We start from the raw sequence: 17,866 nt of genomic DNA on the forward strand, positions 1-17,866 counted from the left end.
AGTGTGTCTTGGGACAAAAAACTTCTAGCTGGCTCTAGATGTACCCCAGGAGTTCTCCTTCAATCTCAGTAGACCTCCACATCATCTGAGGTCTTCCTCTTTTGTGATTTCCTTGTGGGTTCCATGTGAGACCTTGATGGACTACGCCAGATGATGGTTTTCTGAGAGCGTGGCCTAGCCATCCCCATTTTCTTCTCTTGATTTCAATGTTAATTGGTTCTTGTCCTGCTCTGTTTCAAAGCTCCTCATTTGTGACAAAGTCTTGCCATTCGATGTGAAGGATGTACCTCAGGCATCTCTTTATGAATGTCTGTAGCTTGTTATGTGAAGACTTTTTAGCACGCCAGGTCTCACATCATACAGACCACACTCTACACATTTGATCTGCAGTTTCATCTTTACAGATATTAGTTGTGAACTCCACATGGGACACAGAGTCTTGAATGCAGCTGTTGCTTTCCCTATCCTGGCACTGATATCCTTATTTGTTCCTCCACCTATACCCATAATACTCCCCAAGTATGTGAGCTGCTCCACATCTTCGAAGTCACCCCTCCCAGCGTGATGGTGGTGTTGTTGGACTAGTTGATCCCCATCGTCCTGGTCTTTCCCTTGTTAATGCTCAGTTATTTCAATGGTGTCTTGACAGACTCCTTCAGCTGTCGGGAGTGTGACAAGGGTGCCTATTGTCACCTTTCCTGTTCTTGATGACAATGGACTGGATTATGAACAGGATACCAGATGGCCATCAACGAGGCATTCAGTGGACATTTTTCAAACAGCTAGAGGAGATTGATTTTGCTGATGACGACAACCAACATAAAAGCATGAAAGAAAAGGTCACAAACTAGACAAAAGGTCGGAGGATTAGGTTTTGAAATTTCTCTTTTTAATAAAAAGGCACCTATAAAACAGGTCAATACATTACAGGCAGCACAGATACCCAAAAAACAAGCCTAAAATTGTTTCAAAATAAAAACCAATAAGATGTCTTCACATATTGTATTTATATATTTATATATTTATATAATGGTACAAAATGACTGGGGAAGTTTCTCCATGGGATGACAGGAAAAGGGGTCAGTCACTGTTACCTGTATATGAAGGCTAATTCTGGGCATGTGATTGCTTAAAACTGCATTGGAAAAACATGGTTTCCTCTTGTTTTGATTGGTGCAAGAAAAACGCTGACATACCATAATTAGAAACATAGGGGCATCAATAACCATGATTTGACTACCAAAGGACACAAAACTCAAACCAGTAAATCAAGGAATAAAGCACAAGAAGAGACTCAGAAAGCAAACACTCTGCTGAGGTCTAGCAAGGGAAGGCTACCATTCACTCTTGAAAGCCTCCCACCATATTGCTGATGAACTAGACCTTTTTGGAAGATAGTACCCAAAGGAAAAGAAGGCACCACTCAGCACTGCTGGCCCCCACGTTCAGACATCATGAGGACTAGGTGCTAGGACAATGAGGGTTGGTTATGGCATCCCAGTTGGTTGCTCTGAGGACCAAAATATAAAGTGCCCCAAGAGGGCCAACAGCCTTGCCAAGTATCAGAATTCTCTGTTTGTATTCAGGACAGTTGGGCTGTAGACCTTGCTCCTTTCCAAATAGTATGCAATCTCACGTAGGATAAATAATAATATCACCCTCACTTCCCTCTTCTATTACCTCGAATGCTCCTACCTGTATCTGCAAGCTTTCCTGCTCTTCTGTGCAGCTCAGACAGACATTTTGCAACTTGCAAGCCCACTGATGTGGGGATAACGCTGACAGAATGGAGATCCAACACCTTAGGACGCTTCTTAGCTAGATCAGGTGGGTAGAGGAACGTGTGGGAGATTTACATGCTGAAGCTTTTAATCAATCAGGCCAAATCAATGACTGCCTGGGGAGAGACAAATTTTATTTTAAAGACTACTATGGCTTTAAACAGACAGATGGTGGGGGATGAAATGCCTCAAAGTGCAGAGGGACAGAGTCTTTAATAGTGCATAGGGCTCGTGCTCGTGCTGAGCAACTCCCAATGACTTTTATAAGAGAAATTTAGCAGCCATCACCCTCAACAGTTCTGTTGGGGGCTAAGTGGATAATTTGGCTTTCAGGAAGTTTAAGCAGAAATAGCAAGGTTGTTTTAGGATATGGTTTGTATTGTTCCACTTGAACCAGCTCTTCCAGCACCAAACTTCCCCCGCTTCAGGCTTTGAAATCAAAAAACCACCACCCCAGCTAAAAAGAGAGGTGCCCGAGTGCACTTTTACTCAGCTTGAGAGCCAGAGGGGACCTATCCGACAGGGCAGGGCACTCTCTCAGGCAGAGATGGAACAAAATGGACTGCTCCCATTTTACCAAAATGGGACAGAGCTGGTGAAGTGGCTCTGGTTTTGTCCCATTGCTGAATGACACTCATGGTCCACAGAAGCTGGCCCAAAGCAAAACACCAAAGCTCAAAACCCTTGTACCTTACCTCCCAGCCAGCCCCACTTCCTACAAAACACCCTCAGACTTGGGAATGTTTCTGTCTAACCTGTGGTTCCAGCCCATTTTTGTGCGCGGATGCACTTTTTCAAAAGAGATCTTCTGGACGGACATCTTTCAAAAGATCACTCCAGTACAGATGTAGCCAATTGGAGCCAGAAGGGGCAGGCTCACCTTTCACGTGGGCTATATCTACATTAGAGAGTTTTGTCGACCAGCCTGGGGTTTTGTTGACAAAACTTGGAGCATCTACACACAAAATGCATTTTGTCGACAAACTGTCGACAAAAACGCCACGTAGATGCTCTGGGGGGCCCTTTTCTCGACAGAATGGGTCAAAAGATTGATGTGCGTTATGTAAAGACGTGATCTGTTGACAGAAGTTTGTCAGAACATCTCCTCTGACGGCAACTTTTGTAGACAGAAGCTTCTAGTGTAGATGTAGCCACAGTGATTTATGGCTTCTCTGTGCAGAAGCATTTTTCTCCTCCTTTGCAGTGCTTAAGGAAGGGGGATCTTTGTTATCAGAGGCAACAAAAGTACTATGTATGGCTTTGTTGAGATAATCCTCAAACTGATTTTAGGTTTGGATCCAAATGATCATGGGACGCCCTCTTTTTAGACTATTTTCCTCCAGTCCACAGAGACTGCATGCACACATGGGTTAACTCAAAGCCACCCGGCGCGGGGAGAACTCTCTTCAGACAAGGCGTGCCAGGGATGGGCAGCCTCTACCCCTCCCGCGCCCCTGCCCTCCCTCACCCCCAAAAACCAAACAACCCACCCTCAGCCCTCTTGTGCTTGCAGTGCACGGCTGAAGCAGCCTCGAGTGGTTTTGGAAAAGAAGTTCCAGCTGCTCCGGTGAGTAACACTGAATGAGGTGTACAACAAAGTCCTGCAGCATAGCTTGTAAGGCCAGCTGAGACCATTGGGATCATCTAGTCTGGTTTCCTGCATAATATAGGCCACGGAAGTTCCCTGGGTAAATTACAGTTGGAACTCGGGTTTCTTTCAGAAGGAGATCAGCTCAGTCCAAGCAGGAGGCCTCCAGTATACAGCTGGAGTGTTTCATGCAAGGATCTGATTGATGGGTCTGTGGGAGCAGGGCTGCTTGCAGGTGGTTTGAGGGCGTAATGGCAGTCTTATGTCTCTTGGCAAGCTGCCAATGTGGCTTTTCTTGAGGGAGTCTGGGATTCTCTGACGGAGAGAATGCTTGGAGTACCTCTATCTCTATGCTAAAATGCCTGCTTTTAGGCATCAGTCTACCTCTCCCACAGAAATGTACGCTCTCCCGTACGGGTCAGTGGGAACAGAGCTGACGAGGGTGTGAGATGCACTGCATGGGGAAAGGGAGTATATGGGGGTTTGGTGGGGGACACCGTGAGCTCCCTCCTGACCTCTGCACAACACACCTAGGAAGCACAGGACAGAATCAGCCAGACTGAAATCCCAGCACTCATTCGGTTCTCACTGCTCCCGAGCAGCACGCACACATCACAAAGAGCACCGGGGTCTGGAGAGAGGTGGAGGGAGTGCCACGATTGCGTGGAGGCCTCGTGGTCCAGTTACTCGCCGAGTGGGATCAGACCCTGGCGCTCTCGTCTCCCATGCTGCCAGCAGCTTCACCATGCAGTAGAGACAGCTAGAGACCACCGTCAAACCCTATAACCAACCAGTGATCTCCTCCAACCAACAGTGTTTGACACACGTCAGCAGTTCCAATCCGGCAGGTGGAGCCACACCCTGAACCCAGCCCACAAGGTCTGACTGAAGAATCAAGACCCAAAATGTGCACACAGGTCTTTGTCCAAAACCATCCACCCCTGTGCACAAGATGCTCTGATGCACAAAGGAGGCGGGGCTAGCCAAGAGGCCTCTCTCAGTGCCTACTCGCCCCTCCTCCCATTGCCCTGAAACCTCCTCTGCAAGCGTTAAAAACCCTTGTGATTTTTTAAGTGTTGTTGTTGGTTTAAAACAGTAAATTGAGGCTTCCATTAAAACACAGAAATACGGAATAATTTTAAACCAGCGCAAGTTTCTGCCTTTCCCAGCCCTATTTACAGCTCATTCGAAACCTTCTTGCCCAGCTTGGTTGTTGTTTAAAACAGAAAAACAAACAAAGAAAACCCACACTACAAAGAAAAAAAATAAAGGAAGATTTTACAAACTGATGCAGGGTCTGGAAGCCCCCGGTCTACCCCTTCCCTGTCCCCCAAAAGAGATTCACATCAAGTTTACTGCACATCTGGTTTTCCATATAGAGGCAAATACATTATGAAAAACATCCCCTTCCATATCCCCACAGGCCCCGGCCTCCCAATCCTAACCCAAATAAAGGTTTAAAAAAAGTTTCTACAGTCAGTCTCTGCCCCTCAGGATAAGATTAGAAAGGCAGGTTTGCCATGTTCCCAGGCCCAGAGATGTAGCTCATCTGGCTATCCAGTGACACACTCCTCTGCCTCATCTGGTGTGTGACCATAAGGTTCTGTTGAGGTGGGGGCCCCATGAGGGAGCCCTGAGGCGACATCATATGTCCTGTCTGGGCATACATGTCCCCTGACACAGACATGCTCCTCTGCTTAGCCTGCATCAGCATGAAATTCTGCTGGGCCATCAGACTCTGCTGGGGAGACATCATGCCCTGGTGCGTGCTGTTCCCCATCATGGCTTGCTGGGGTGTCATACCTGTCCTGCCCAGCATGGACACCTGTCCAGGATGGCATATAGGCATGTTGAGACCCCGCTGCATGCCCTGCTGGCCCGGAAGGCTGGGGGTGCTCATGCCTGCCCGTGTGGGGGGCTGGTCAGCCATCATGTTCTGCAGGTTCATGAGGTGGAGGTTGGAAGGCTGTGATTTCGGTGCTTGGCTGTCGCTCTTGGGGAAATACTGCAAGGTGCTGCTCGGCTTCTCTGAGGGGATGATCCTGGAAAGGTCAAACTCAGGGATGCCTGTGGGCGTGGGGCGGATGACTTCACTGAGCTCAGGGTCATTCAGCACTGAAGCCACTCCCGGAAGCACAGGGGGGTAGGGATCTCCAATCCGAGGAGGGATATTCTTGCCTATCAGGTGCTGCTGAGGAGGCATCTGACCGGGCTGCTGGGAGGGAAGGTCCTCTGGTGGCAAGGGCATCACAGGTGGGTAATGCTGCTGCAGCCCAGCCCCTCCCCCACCTCCTGGTGTCATGGGCATACCTGCAGCTGGAGATTGCATGGCACCGGGAGGCTGTTGCATGCGTGGGAACACCAGCTGGTTGGAAGGGATCATCTGAGAGTTGTTCGACGCAGGGCCGCAGGGCTGATTCAAGGAGTCCTGAGGCCCTGGGGGCAGCATCATAGGGTTTGGGGGGGGCACACCTGCCCCTTGTGCACCAGGGTGCATTGGAATGTTGGAGCCCAGGGGGTTCGGCGAGGACATCATGGAAGTGGGCGGTTCATGGGAGAGTGGCTGCTGGCCAGGCAAGTTCATCCCCATGGGGCTCTGGGAGGATGCAGGCCCCACTGAGTTCAAGTGCAGTTGATTTGGCTGGTTTCCTGTGATACCTAATGAAGGGGAGAAGGAGAGTTAACGCAAGGCCCCCGCACTTCCCCTGGAGGCAGAGCGCACAGGGGCAGCAGCCCTCTCCTTTGCAATCAGATTCCCTGAGAGTGGAAACCTAGCTCATCTTGGCTCTCACTGCTAGACTTATGGGGAGGCCCATCAAGGCAGTAAGGTCAGTGAAAGACTGACATTCCTATCACAGCCTATGATCACCAAGGCTGTTGGCAGGAGAGAGAGAGACGGTACCGCGACGAGTAGGAAGGGACTTGCCCAGTGATCTAATCCACCCTAAGCTCAGGGGACTCTGCTCCCAAGCTGCTGTCAGATTTGATACCTGCTCACTACCCTCGTTGACCACCTTGCTGCCACGGCAGCCTCACGTTCTGCCTGAAACTAGCCAGGAGTTAGGTGAGCACCACAGAGCACGCACTTGGGAGACCAGCTCTTCTCTCTCTCACCGGACAGTAAGGGCGTGTCAGCGCTGCATCTGGGATCCAGCCCTCAGCCCAGCTCCACACGCTTGTGCTAGCGTTGTAAAAATAGCAGCGTGGTGGTACTTGGAAGTTACAGCTGGAGCCTGGGCTCTCAAGCCCACCACAGACATCAAAGCCTTAGCTCCAGACCAAGCTATAATGCTTACACAGCCATTTCCAGAGTGCTAGCACAAGTCTGTGGTGCCAGGCTGGAAGGCTCAGGCTCAGTTACAGCACACACCTGCCTGAAGAGGGCCAGATGGTAGGTGCTGCAGGTTCTGTGGGCAAGAGCTGATCCAGGCCTCAGGGCTGGCTCAGCACAGGGATTCAAGAGATGTTTGGTCATCTGGTCTCAGGTCTTACGGCTCTTGCCAGCCCAGCCAATTCCATTGCTACGCAGGCTGGTGCAGCAACCCCTCTACAAGCTGTGGTGCACAGCCCCACAAGAAATGAGTGCCAAGTAACCATCCCCAGCACAGCTGCAGTATGTCCCCTGGTGGTGGATACTCAGAAGGACAACACAACTACCAGGCTTGCACCCAGCACTGCCTGGCTCACAAACTCTCATTAGTGCTCACAGCCAGCTGGAGAGCGAGGCCTGAGCCCCACCCATGCTCTGGAGGTCAGGAAGACTTTCTGAAATCAGAACTAAGGAGTTCTCAGATTAAGCCTCTTTCTCATGACTCTGACTGAACAGCACTTGGACCCTGCATGCAAGGACTGGAGAGTCGTCCCCACTCCAGATCTCTCATCCCACTGAGACATACCCTGCTGAGATGATCTGAGGTCTCTTATGCAGTGGAGCTCTGCGCTGTAGAAAGTGGTGATGGGATGTCTCTGGTGGGAGGGTAAAGTTCAAGGGCATTCCAAATGTCACATCCCCTTTTCTGCCCCAGGCACTGCAAAAATGGTTCCTGGAAACCCAGCTCTAGGATTCAAACCAGGGCAGTGGCCAGAATAGCAGAACAGGGCCTTGCCACTCTGGAGATAACACTCAGGCAGATGCATAAGGGGACGCAGAGAGAAGACAGAGGGATGAGGAAGCTCTAAGGGGCATCACATCATTCTCACTGGGCAGGGGAACGTACACATAACCCGCACGCACACTGTATCCCCCACGGTTTTACCCCCAGCTGATCTTGGACGACAGCTAGAAATTCTAGTGTCTCTTGGGCTCGCTGTGTTTGCCTGACGGATCAATGGCACATGGAGAAGGCAGCAGTGGGCCCTGGACAGTCAGTAAGGAGCAGATGGCAGAACACAACTGCATTTTTCAGTGCCAAACAAACAAACCCTTGCCAGCTCTGCACCAAATTCTGGAAGCACCCAATGATTCTGCAAAACTGCAGCAAGCTGGGAAACCAGTCTGGGATGCCAGCTCAGCAGTTCCATTCAAGGAAATTAGTCAACAGTATTCAGGAAGCTAGTTTCCCTAAAGGCCTTTGGTTACAGCTCAATGCGGGACAGCTGGGTAGGCTCCATGGCTTTTACGAATGCTAGTGAGAACACTGGGAGCTCTAGAACTCATCAAGATATTCAGGACAGGCTGAGCTGTGAAGATAGTTCGAAGTTTTTCAAGAGGACGTTATTAAGGGCCCAAGAGTGAATTATTCCACTGTGTAGGAAAAATAGGTAGTCTGTCTTAACCAGGAGATCTCAAATTATCTAAAAATAAAAAAAGGGAATCGGACAAAAAGTAGAAACTACCTTAATGTAAAAAAGATGAATATCAGCAAATCACATGTGTGTAGGAGAAAAATTAGAAAGGTGAAGGCGCAAAATCAGCTCAATCTAGGTAGAGATATAAAGAGTAACAAGAAAACATTCTGCAAACATATTAGAAGGAAGAGGAAGACACCAAGGACAGGATAGGCCCACTGCTCAATGAAGAGGGAGAAATAACAGAAAATCTTGAAATGGCAGAAGTGCTTAATGATTTCTTTGTTTCAGTTTTCACCGAGAAGTTTAGTGGTGACTGGATGCCTAAGACAGAGAATGCTAGTGGAAAGGGGTAGATTTAGAAGTAAAAATAACAAATGAACAAGTTAAAAATTCTTAGAAAAGTTAGATGGCATCAGTTCACCAGGGCCTGCTGAAATGCTTCCTAGGAAACTCAGGAAGCTGAGAGGTGAGTAGAAGTAGCTGAGCCATCAGCTATTATCTCTGAAAACTCAAAGAAGTTGGGAGAATTGCAAAAGACTAGAAAAAAGGCAAATACAGCACCCACCTATAAAAGGGAAATAAAAACAACCCAGGAAACTACAGACAAGTCAGCTTAACTTCTGTGCCATGAAAAATAATGGAACAAATAATTAAGGAGCTCATCTGCAAACACCTTGAAGGTAAAATAGGTATGAGCCAACATGGATTTGTGAAGAACAAATTATGTAAAACCAATCTGATGGCTGCCTGTGATAGGATAACAAGTCTTGCGGATAAAGGGGAAGTGTCAGATGTGGTATACTTAGACTTTGGTAAAGTATTTGATATGGTGTCACATGACGTCCTTACCAATAAACTAGGGAAATACAACCTAGATAGAGCTATCATAAGGTGGGTACATAACAGTCTGGGTAACCATACTCAGAGAGTGATTATTAATGGTTCACAGTCAGGCTGGAAGCGCATAACAAGTGGGGAACCAAAGGGATCAGTTTTGGGACCAGTTCTGTTCAATATCTTCATCAGCAATTTAGATAATGACATAGAGAGTACACTTATAAATTCTGCAGATGATACCAAGGTGGGAGTGGTTGCAAGTGCTTGGAGAACAGGGTCAGAATTCAAAACAATCTGGACAAACTGGAGAAATAGTTTGAGGATGAAGCCTCAAATAGGATGAATTGTAATAAGGACAAATGCAAAGTACTCAACTTAGGGAGGAACAATCAATTTCATGTGTACAAAATGGGAAGGGACCATCTAGGAAGGAGTACAGCAGAAAGGGATCTAGGGGTCAAAGTGGACCAAAATCTAAAAATGAGTCAACAATGTGACACTGTTGCAAAGAGGAAAGCATGATTCTGGGGTGCATTAACAGGTCATGTGAGCAAGACACAAGAAATCATTCTTGTGCTCTACCCTGTGCTGATTAGGTCTCAAGTTGGAGTATTGTGTCCTGTTCCGGGCATCACATTTCAAGAAAGACATGGAGAAACGTGCGACGGTCCAGAGAAGAGCAACACAAATGATTAAAGGTGAAAAGAACGTGAGCTCTGAGCGAAGACAAAGGACTGGGTTTGTTTAGTTTGGAAAACAGAAGACTTAGAGAGGACGTATTAGAGGTTTTCACATACCTAAAAAGGTGTTACAAGGAGCAGGAAGAAAAATGGTTCTCCCCAACCTCTGATGATAGAACAAGGTGCAATGGGCTTGGAAGTTTTAGGCTGGACATTAGGAAAAATTCTTAATGATCAGGGGGTTTAAACACTGGAATAAATTGCCTAGGAAGGTTGTGGAATCAACTTCATTGGAAATTTTTAAGAGCAGCTAGATAAGTGTCTATCAGGGATGATCTAGATGGTGCCTGGTCCTGTCATGAGAGCAGGAGACTAGACTTTGTGACCTCTCAAGGTCTCTTCCAGTTTCAGCATTCAATGATTCTCTCCCCCTCCCCTTCAGAGCTGACATCCTTTCATCTTGCCTAAGGAGGTGCAGCCTTTGCAAGAACCTGTACCCCTAGCATGCTGCTGGACTCACAGGGTGTGTCTACACTTGCATTCCTCTTTCGAAAGAGGTATGCAAATGAGGTAAATCAAAAATGCAGATGTTATAAATTTGCATATTTGGCAAAGCGCTTCTTTTGAAAGAAGAAAGCCAGTGTAGACGCTGCTCTTTCGAAAGTAAACCCATCTTTGAAAGAATCCTTCATCTCTTTATTTAATGGGAAGGAGGATTCTTTCAAAGATGGGGTTTACTTTTGAAAGAGCAGCATCTACACTGGCTTTCTTCTTTCAAAAGAATCTCTTTCGAAATTAGAGTATGCAAATGGAGCACCAAAAATGCAAATTTATGCCTCATTTGCATGCCTCTCTCAAAAGAGGAATGCAAGTGTAGACGCACCCACAGTGACAAGTTACCATTAATAACTGAAGTATGTTATATTGCAGTTATCTGAATGGTGAATATATGCCCCTGGTGTCCTCTGGTGGCTGGAATCAGAATTGTTCGCTGTGTGTCAAGTCCCGAGATTGCCAACAGATAACAATGTTCAGTTAGTCAGACTGATCATTGTGCACCAATCCCCATGGCTGGGATGGACAAGGAAATACAGACAGACAAGTTTGGTGACTTGTCCAAAGCTACAGAATTTCTGCCCTCCACTCTCAGCACTAGAAGCGCACTCCCTGCTGGAGATGGGAACAGAATCTAGACATCTGGCCTCCCAGGCCCTGGGTGTGTGCCCCATGAGGCCCAGCTCTTGCTTGCTCTCCTGCTGGTATAAACACATCTCAGAAGAACATACCTGACATGCTTCCTGGTGGAAGCATGGGCCTGTCTGGGAGAAGCTCATCATCAGAGGTGGCGATGGTTTTGATGGCATTGTGGTAGAGTGGTGTGGAGCTGGGCATGGCATACTTGGACATCTGTGACATCATCAGCGAGAGAGGGTTCTGGGAGGGGGATGGATCTGGAGAGGAAGTAAAAGGCATGTTGGGATTCATGGTGCTAGAGGGGTTACTGGCTGGTGCAGAGGAGCTGCTCCTAGACCCAGGAGGGAGAGAACCTGTAAGCAAGAGAGAGAAACTAGCTTAGTGCCTCCTGCATGCTGCAACCAGGTCCTATCATGAAGCTTTCCCAATTCTCTGCTTGGAACAGTGACATGTTAAGGAGCCTGCAAAACCCAACCAGACCTGGCCCCACAAAAAAACAGCTACAAAGTCTGGCGAAGTTCTGTGCTAGGGTCACCTGCTGTGGTTGGCCCCAGAGCCAGCCACTTCAAACTATGGGGGAGTTACAGCAATCGGACCCTACTCCCAGCTTCCAAGCTCTGGCACATCCCTCACTGAGCTGGGAAAGTGGTGGGTGCTGAAGTAGAAGGCAATGAGTTTGAGGTCTTTTTCTAGATCTGGACAGAAAATTTTGCCTTTTTCCCTCACCTGTTTTTTCTCAAGTCCCTGCTGCATGCCAGAGAGCAAATTACACACTAAGTGCAAGAGCTATTGCAGAGAAATCAGAGACTGGATATCAGGGGCATTCATGGATGTGACTTTAGCAAAGCTTTTTGATACAGTCTCCCACAACATTCTTGCCCATAAATTAAGGCAGTATGGATTAGATACATGGACTGTAAGATGGATAGAAAGCTGGATAGAAAGTCAGGCCCAATGGTTAGTGATCAATGGCCCAGTCTCTGGTTGTTGCTTAGTTTCAAGTAGGGTGCCCCAAGGATCAGTGTTAGGGCTGGTTTTGTTCAATATCTTTATCAATGACCTGGATGAGGGGATGGATTGCACCTTCAGCAAATTTGCGGATGACACTAAGCTAGTGGGAGAGGTAGACAGGTTGGAGTGTAGGGATAGGGTCCCCAGTGACCTAGATAACTTGGAGGATTGGGCCAAAAGTAATCTGATGAGGTTCAACAAGGACAAGTGCAGAGTCCTGAACTTGGGACAGAAGAATCCCAAGCACTGTGACAGGCTGGGGACCGACTAGCTAAGTAGCAGAGCAGCAGAAAAGAACCTGGGGATTATGGTGGATAAGAGGCTGGATATTAGTCAACAGTGTGTCCTTATAGCCATGAAGGCTAATGGTAATATTGGGGTGCATTAGGGGAAGCATTTCCAGCAGATCTAGAGAAGTTATTATTCCCTATACCTGGAGTGTTGCATCCAGTTCCAGGCCCCCCAGAAGAGAAAGGATGTGGATGCACTGGAGCGGGTCCAGCAGAGGGCAACGAAAATGGTTAGGGGGCTGGAGCACATGACCTATGAGCAGAGGCTGAGGGACTTATTTAGTTTGAAGAAGAAAAGAGTAAAGGGCAATTTGATAGTAGCCTTCAATTTCTTGAATGGGGGCTCTAAAGACAATGGAGAGAGACTGTTCTCAGTGGTGACAGATGGCAGAACAAGGAGCAGTGGTCTGAAGTTACAGAGGGAGAGGTGTAGGTTGGATATTAGGAAAAACTATTTCCCCAGGAGGGTGGTGAAGCCCTGGAATGTGTTACCGAGAGAGGTGGTGGATTCTCCATCCCTAGAGGTTTTTAAGTCCCGTCTGGACAAAGCCCGGGCTGGGATGATTTAGTTGGGGTCGATCCTGCTTTACGCAGGGGGCTGGACTCGATGGCCTCCTAAGGTCCATTCCAGCCCCAGGATTTTATGATTCTGTGCTATGCACATTAAGTGTGTGGGGGCTGTCTAGGAGAGAGAAAAATACCGTGGTTTGTAGCCTGGCCTGGCTAATGGTCCACTCAGGATGGGCGTACGAGATGAGACTGACATGCCATGGTGAGAGGTAGCTCTGAGCACACACTGGGCTGCCTGGAAAGCAAAGTTACTCACTTTGGTGCAGTAACTGTCATTCTTCGAGATGTGTGTCCTCATGGGTGTGCCACTGTAGGTGCTGGGTTCATCCTGGCGCCACAGCTCAGAGACTATTCAAAGCGCTGTCCAGCCAGTCTGCGCATGCACGGCTGCGCATTCCATTTCTGCTCTTTAGACCGTGCGTGTGGGTCTGGCTCAAACGCGTTCCTCAAAACTGCTCCACAGTGGGGAGGAGGGTGAGCAGCGGAGCACCCACAGGGACACACACCTCAAAGAACAACAGTTACTGCACTGAGCCAAGTAACTTCGCTTTCTTCTTCGAGTGATGTCCCCACGGGTGAGCCACTGTAGACGACTGCCAAGCAGTTCCCCAACAAATAGGAGGAGGGAAAAGGCGTCACTGTGTAATTGATGTGGAGAGGACTGCTGAAGCCAGCGAGGGGTCTGCAGCCCATTGGTTCTGGATCGCACAGAGCCTCATGCAGGTGTCATGTGACATCCAGGTAACCACTCTGCAGACATCTCTAAAGGGAACTCCCTTCAGGAAAGCCATCAAAACCGCCACTGCTCTCGTGGAGTGAGCCCTCCGTTGAGTTGGAAGAGGTAACCAGCTGCAAGAGTAGCAATGGGCAATGCACACAGTGATGATGTGAGCTATTTGTTGAGACAATCAGGGTTCGCCCTTGGAGCGTTCTGCGAGTGAAACGAGGAGCCGGTCCTTTTTCTGGAACGATTTTGTCTGGTCTATATAAAAGCAAGTGCTGAGGTATGAAGCGACGCCTCCTGTGGTGATGAATGTGGCTTAGGATAAAAAGCAGGTAAGACTACTGGCTCATTAATGTGGCAATCGGAACCAATTTTAGGAATGGAGGCTGGGTGATGTCTCAGGTCACCCCATCCTTGGTGAAGGTAGTATACGGAGGCACCACCATCAGAGCTGATATTTCACTGACTCTATGGGTGGATGTGATAGCAATGAGGAAAATCACCTTCATGGAAAATATTTGTAGAGAGGTCATAGCCAAAGGTTCAAATGGCGGCCCCGTCAATGCCTGGAGTAGTACATCCAGACTCCACGGGGGAGGGGCTGGCCGCCCTAGAGGGCACATATTTGTTAACCCTTTGAGAAATCTTTTAGTAATTGGATGGGTGAACGCTGGGAAAGATTCTCTATGTCCTCCGAAGGCCGTAATCACCACAAGATGCACTCCCAGAGTGGTCAGTGCCACGTCCAGGTTTTTTAAATCCACTATATAGTCCAGATTGGCATGAAGAGGAGACGCCAGCGGTTCCACATGCTGTAGTGAGCACCAGACTGCAAACCTATCTCACTTTGAAAGGTAAGTAGTCCTGCTATTCCGTTGCCCACTCTACTTCAGAGTTTCCCTGACTGGTGTGGAACAGACGAGTTCAGATTCATCGAACCAACCAGGAGCCGAGTCATAAGACGTAGTGTGGATATCTGGGGATATGTTAAAGTTCCCTGGTTCTGAGTTAGAAGATTTGGTAGAACTGGCAGAGGAAAGGGAAGGGAAGGTGACATTCACTGCAGTAGGAGAAACAAATACTGTCAACCCCATCTGGAGGCCACTAATATCTTGATGGTTCCTCTGCTTTGACCTTGTATAGGACTTTGGGGATGAGTACAATAGGGACAAAGGCTTAGAAAAGAGGCCCTTTCCATGTCATTAAGAATGCATCACCTAACAACCTGTGTTCCACCTCCACTCTGGAGCAATAACAATGGCATTTCTTGTTGTCACAGGTGGCAAAGAGATCAATGAGAGGAGTCCCCTTGCATTGAAAGAGATATTGAACAACTCTGTCATGGAGTTCCCATTAGTGAACTGGCGCAAAGTGCCTACTCAACGAGTCCACAGCAATGTTGTTGAGCCCAGGTCAGCAAGATGCCACAAGCATGATGTCGTTCTGAATGCATCAATTCCAAAGTCAGATTGACTCCACACAGAGGGAATGTGATCATGTCTCTACCCAAATTCATAACATCTCTGGTAGGGATGATGCTGCCTCCTTCTGTAAGGAAGGGTATACATTCCTAGTGTTCACAGTGTGGTGCAAGAGTCCTTGCTAGAATGTAGAACTGAATCAATGTTTTCTGCAAACAGTTTCTTTTTGTTGAAGTGCAGGTCCTCTGCCTTAGTTTGCAGCTCTTTAGGTATTGCAGCTGTCTGCAGATATGATGCAGACTGCATCACTACCCTGGTAGCAGTAGCCCATTCTGCCGTATCGACCACGTCCAGGGCTATCTGCACAGCAGTTCTGGCTGTGGTCTATCCCTCTTTTACCACTGACTTGAGAACTGGCCTCTTGGGATCCAGCAGGTAATCCACGAGTGGTATATGCTTAGCATAATTATCAAAGTCATGTCTGGATAAATGGGCTGCATAATTGGCTATGTGCAACAGTAGGGTGCTGAGGTGTAAAGTTTTCTTCCAAAGATGTCCAGGTGTTTGACATCCTTGTCAGCTGTAGCTCCCTGGAATTCAGGTGTGCATGATCTATGTAACACAGCATCTGCTACCAGTGAATTAGGAACTCTATTCCCTTTGAAGGTAAAGTACGTTTTGTCTAATTTCTTGTTAGTGAGAGGAGCCGAAGCAGGAGCCTGCCATACATTATCAGCTGCTTCAAGTATGCCTTCATCCGGGGAATGGGTATTCTGAAAGGCTGGGGGGCCATTTTTCCTGCACTTTGGCTATTTGCACATCCTGACTGATGGCGGCAACCCACGTGAAAAGATCGCTAAAATGCTTCATGTCATCTGAGGGCGAGATGTCCCCTGGTATGATGGCCTCCTCTGGTGAAGAGGAAGACTGATCGGTAAGGAGAGGCATCATAGCACTACTCCTCTACCTTGGATGCTGGTGTCATCTCGGACTCCAGACATCGAGGGGATGGAGATTGCCGAGGCAGGGATAAAGGAGATGGAACAGGAGACAGCTGAGGAGATAGTAGCCAGCCATGGAACATCCCCTTGATCGAGACCCGTCACAGTAACCCCGCTGAGGGGAAAAACTTGCGAAGGGAGTAAAACTGACAATGGTCGTGATAGTGGTAGCTGCCAGAATGGGGTGAGTGACCTGACCCACAGCAGTGCCTGCGGAAGTCCCAGGAAGGATCTTTGCGACAAGAAGAAAAGGATCAGCAAGACATCTGAGAGGGATGTGAAGGAGAAGGAGAAAGGTGCCTGCAGTGGTACAGGCTGTCATATGCGGGAGGAGTTAGGAAAGGTGAGGGCAGCCTTGGGAGTTCATAATATCATGGACTGTCTCTGTCTGGTCTGCTTGTGTGCAGAGTGGGAGACCTCCATGTCAGCAGGGATGGAGACGGTGCTGGAGAAAAAGTAGGCGATGGTGACCATGGAGTAGGTCTATGGTGCCGAGATTCAGCAGGCGTTTCCCTCGGTGCTGTGTCATGATGAGCCTCCAGTGCTGCTGGTACTCGTGCAGGCAGTGCTGGGGAATGAGGAGGAGATGTCGTCAGTGCCAATGCTACCGGTGCCGATGTCAGTGCAGCAACTGGTGCCATAGTTGATGCCCACATGCTTGGGGCTGACCATTTGGCGGAGGTTGGTGTCGGCGCTCTCTGTTCCAAATGTTTCAGTGCTGAAGACTTTGGTGCTGTTGTTGCCGGTTTGCCCATTTGGAAGCCAGGGCCACCTTAGAGTGGGAAGAGGTGATGCTGGAGGTGCTGGGCTGATCCGTCACATCAGATTTGCTCTGCGAGATAGCAAGCAGGGATCTGGTTGGTGAGGTCTCAGATTTCTTGGGTAGAGCTGCCGTTGAAGAAGCCCTGCATTTATGCGAGGGCTGCTCTGAAGACCTCACAGTGTTGTCCTCAGAAGGCTGAAGAGCCTTGTCAGATAAAAACACTTTAAGTTGCATTTCATAGTCACGCTGCACCCTTGCAGTTAGCTTGCTACCGTGCTGGCATTTCTGAGGGATGTGGGCCTCACCCAAGCACCGTATGCATGAGGAACGGCTGTCCGAGGCGGGGCATTGCTTCGCGGCACTGCTCACATTTTTTAAAACCTTGTGGGCCAGGAATGGTAACTACTCACCTAAAGCCCAGTCCAACCAAGTACTAGTAAAAACAAGCAACAGTCTTACATGGAGAACAGGGTGAACAAACAAACTTCAACAACTCTATCTTTGAACAAAGTTTAACTTTTGTTTTTTAAGCAATTGAAGTATCAACAGCTCAAGAGAACCTAAAGTTACAAAAAGAAGTGACTTAAGTCTCACAACGTTGGAGACAAAGAGAGGCAGGTGGCTCCGTCTGCAGCCTGGGGCAGTTGAGAGGAACTGCTTTGAGCTGGACTGCGCACATGGTAAAAAGTGTGCAAACAGAGTGATGCAGTAACCACACATGCACAGACCAGCTAGATGCAGCTTTGAAGAGTCTCCAGTCTGTGGTCCAGGGATGAGACCAGCACCTACACTAGAACATCCCTGGGGACATCACTTGAAGAACTCTTGTTCCAGCACTTAAGATACTTCAGGAGCCTCACCCTCCCAAACCCTTTCCTGGATGTAGCTGTAGATGTTGCTGTGGGCAGGCTTCTGGCACCCAGTGTGTCTTGTGACAATGCAAATTCACTCCCGGGCTCCTCAAGCAAGCAGGCATGGATGAAAACAGGGGAAAAGGGTGGGGGGGTTGCTGAGGGCTGGGCAAATGTGGACCAGCTCCCAAGTACTCAGGAAGGAACACTGCTTTTTAGCCTATCTGGTTACCCCTTGAGAGTGCACGTAGAAGAAAGTGAGGGCAGGGAATCCTTCACATAACACCAGCGGGACAAAAAAAGACTTTAGTCAGTGTCGGGGAAAGCCAAGCCAAAGGGATGGGCCCAAAGCAGCAGTGGCAGA

The 17,866-nt window shown here is 48.4% G+C and overlaps 1 protein-coding gene across 7 annotated transcripts in view; it reads right to left on the minus strand.

Annotated features, from left to right (window-relative positions):
• Positions 1 to 867: 867 nt before the first annotated feature.
• Positions 868 to 17,866, minus strand: part of BCL9L (BCL9 like) — a 226,153-nt gene continuing 209,154 nt past the window's right edge. For 5 of the 7 annotated variants that reach the window (XM_074976935.1, XM_074976939.1, XM_074976937.1 and 2 more), the window contains 2 exons: positions 10,964 to 11,224; positions 868 to 6,027 (listed from right to left, as the gene is read on the minus strand). In XM_074976935.1, coding sequence (XP_074833036.1) covers positions 4,871 to 6,027; positions 10,964 to 11,224 — 1,418 coding nt within the window. In that variant the 3' untranslated portion in view covers positions 868 to 4,870. The remainder of the gene's footprint in view (positions 6,028 to 10,963; positions 11,225 to 17,866) is intronic. The other 2 variants (XM_074976936.1, XM_074976938.1) reach the window with 2 other exon arrangements.

Source organism: Carettochelys insculpta, chromosome 25, assembly GCF_033958435.1.
Source record: "Carettochelys insculpta isolate YL-2023 chromosome 25, ASM3395843v1, whole genome shotgun sequence".
In the NCBI taxonomy this organism is placed as follows: domain Eukaryota; kingdom Metazoa; phylum Chordata; order Testudines; family Carettochelyidae; genus Carettochelys; species Carettochelys insculpta.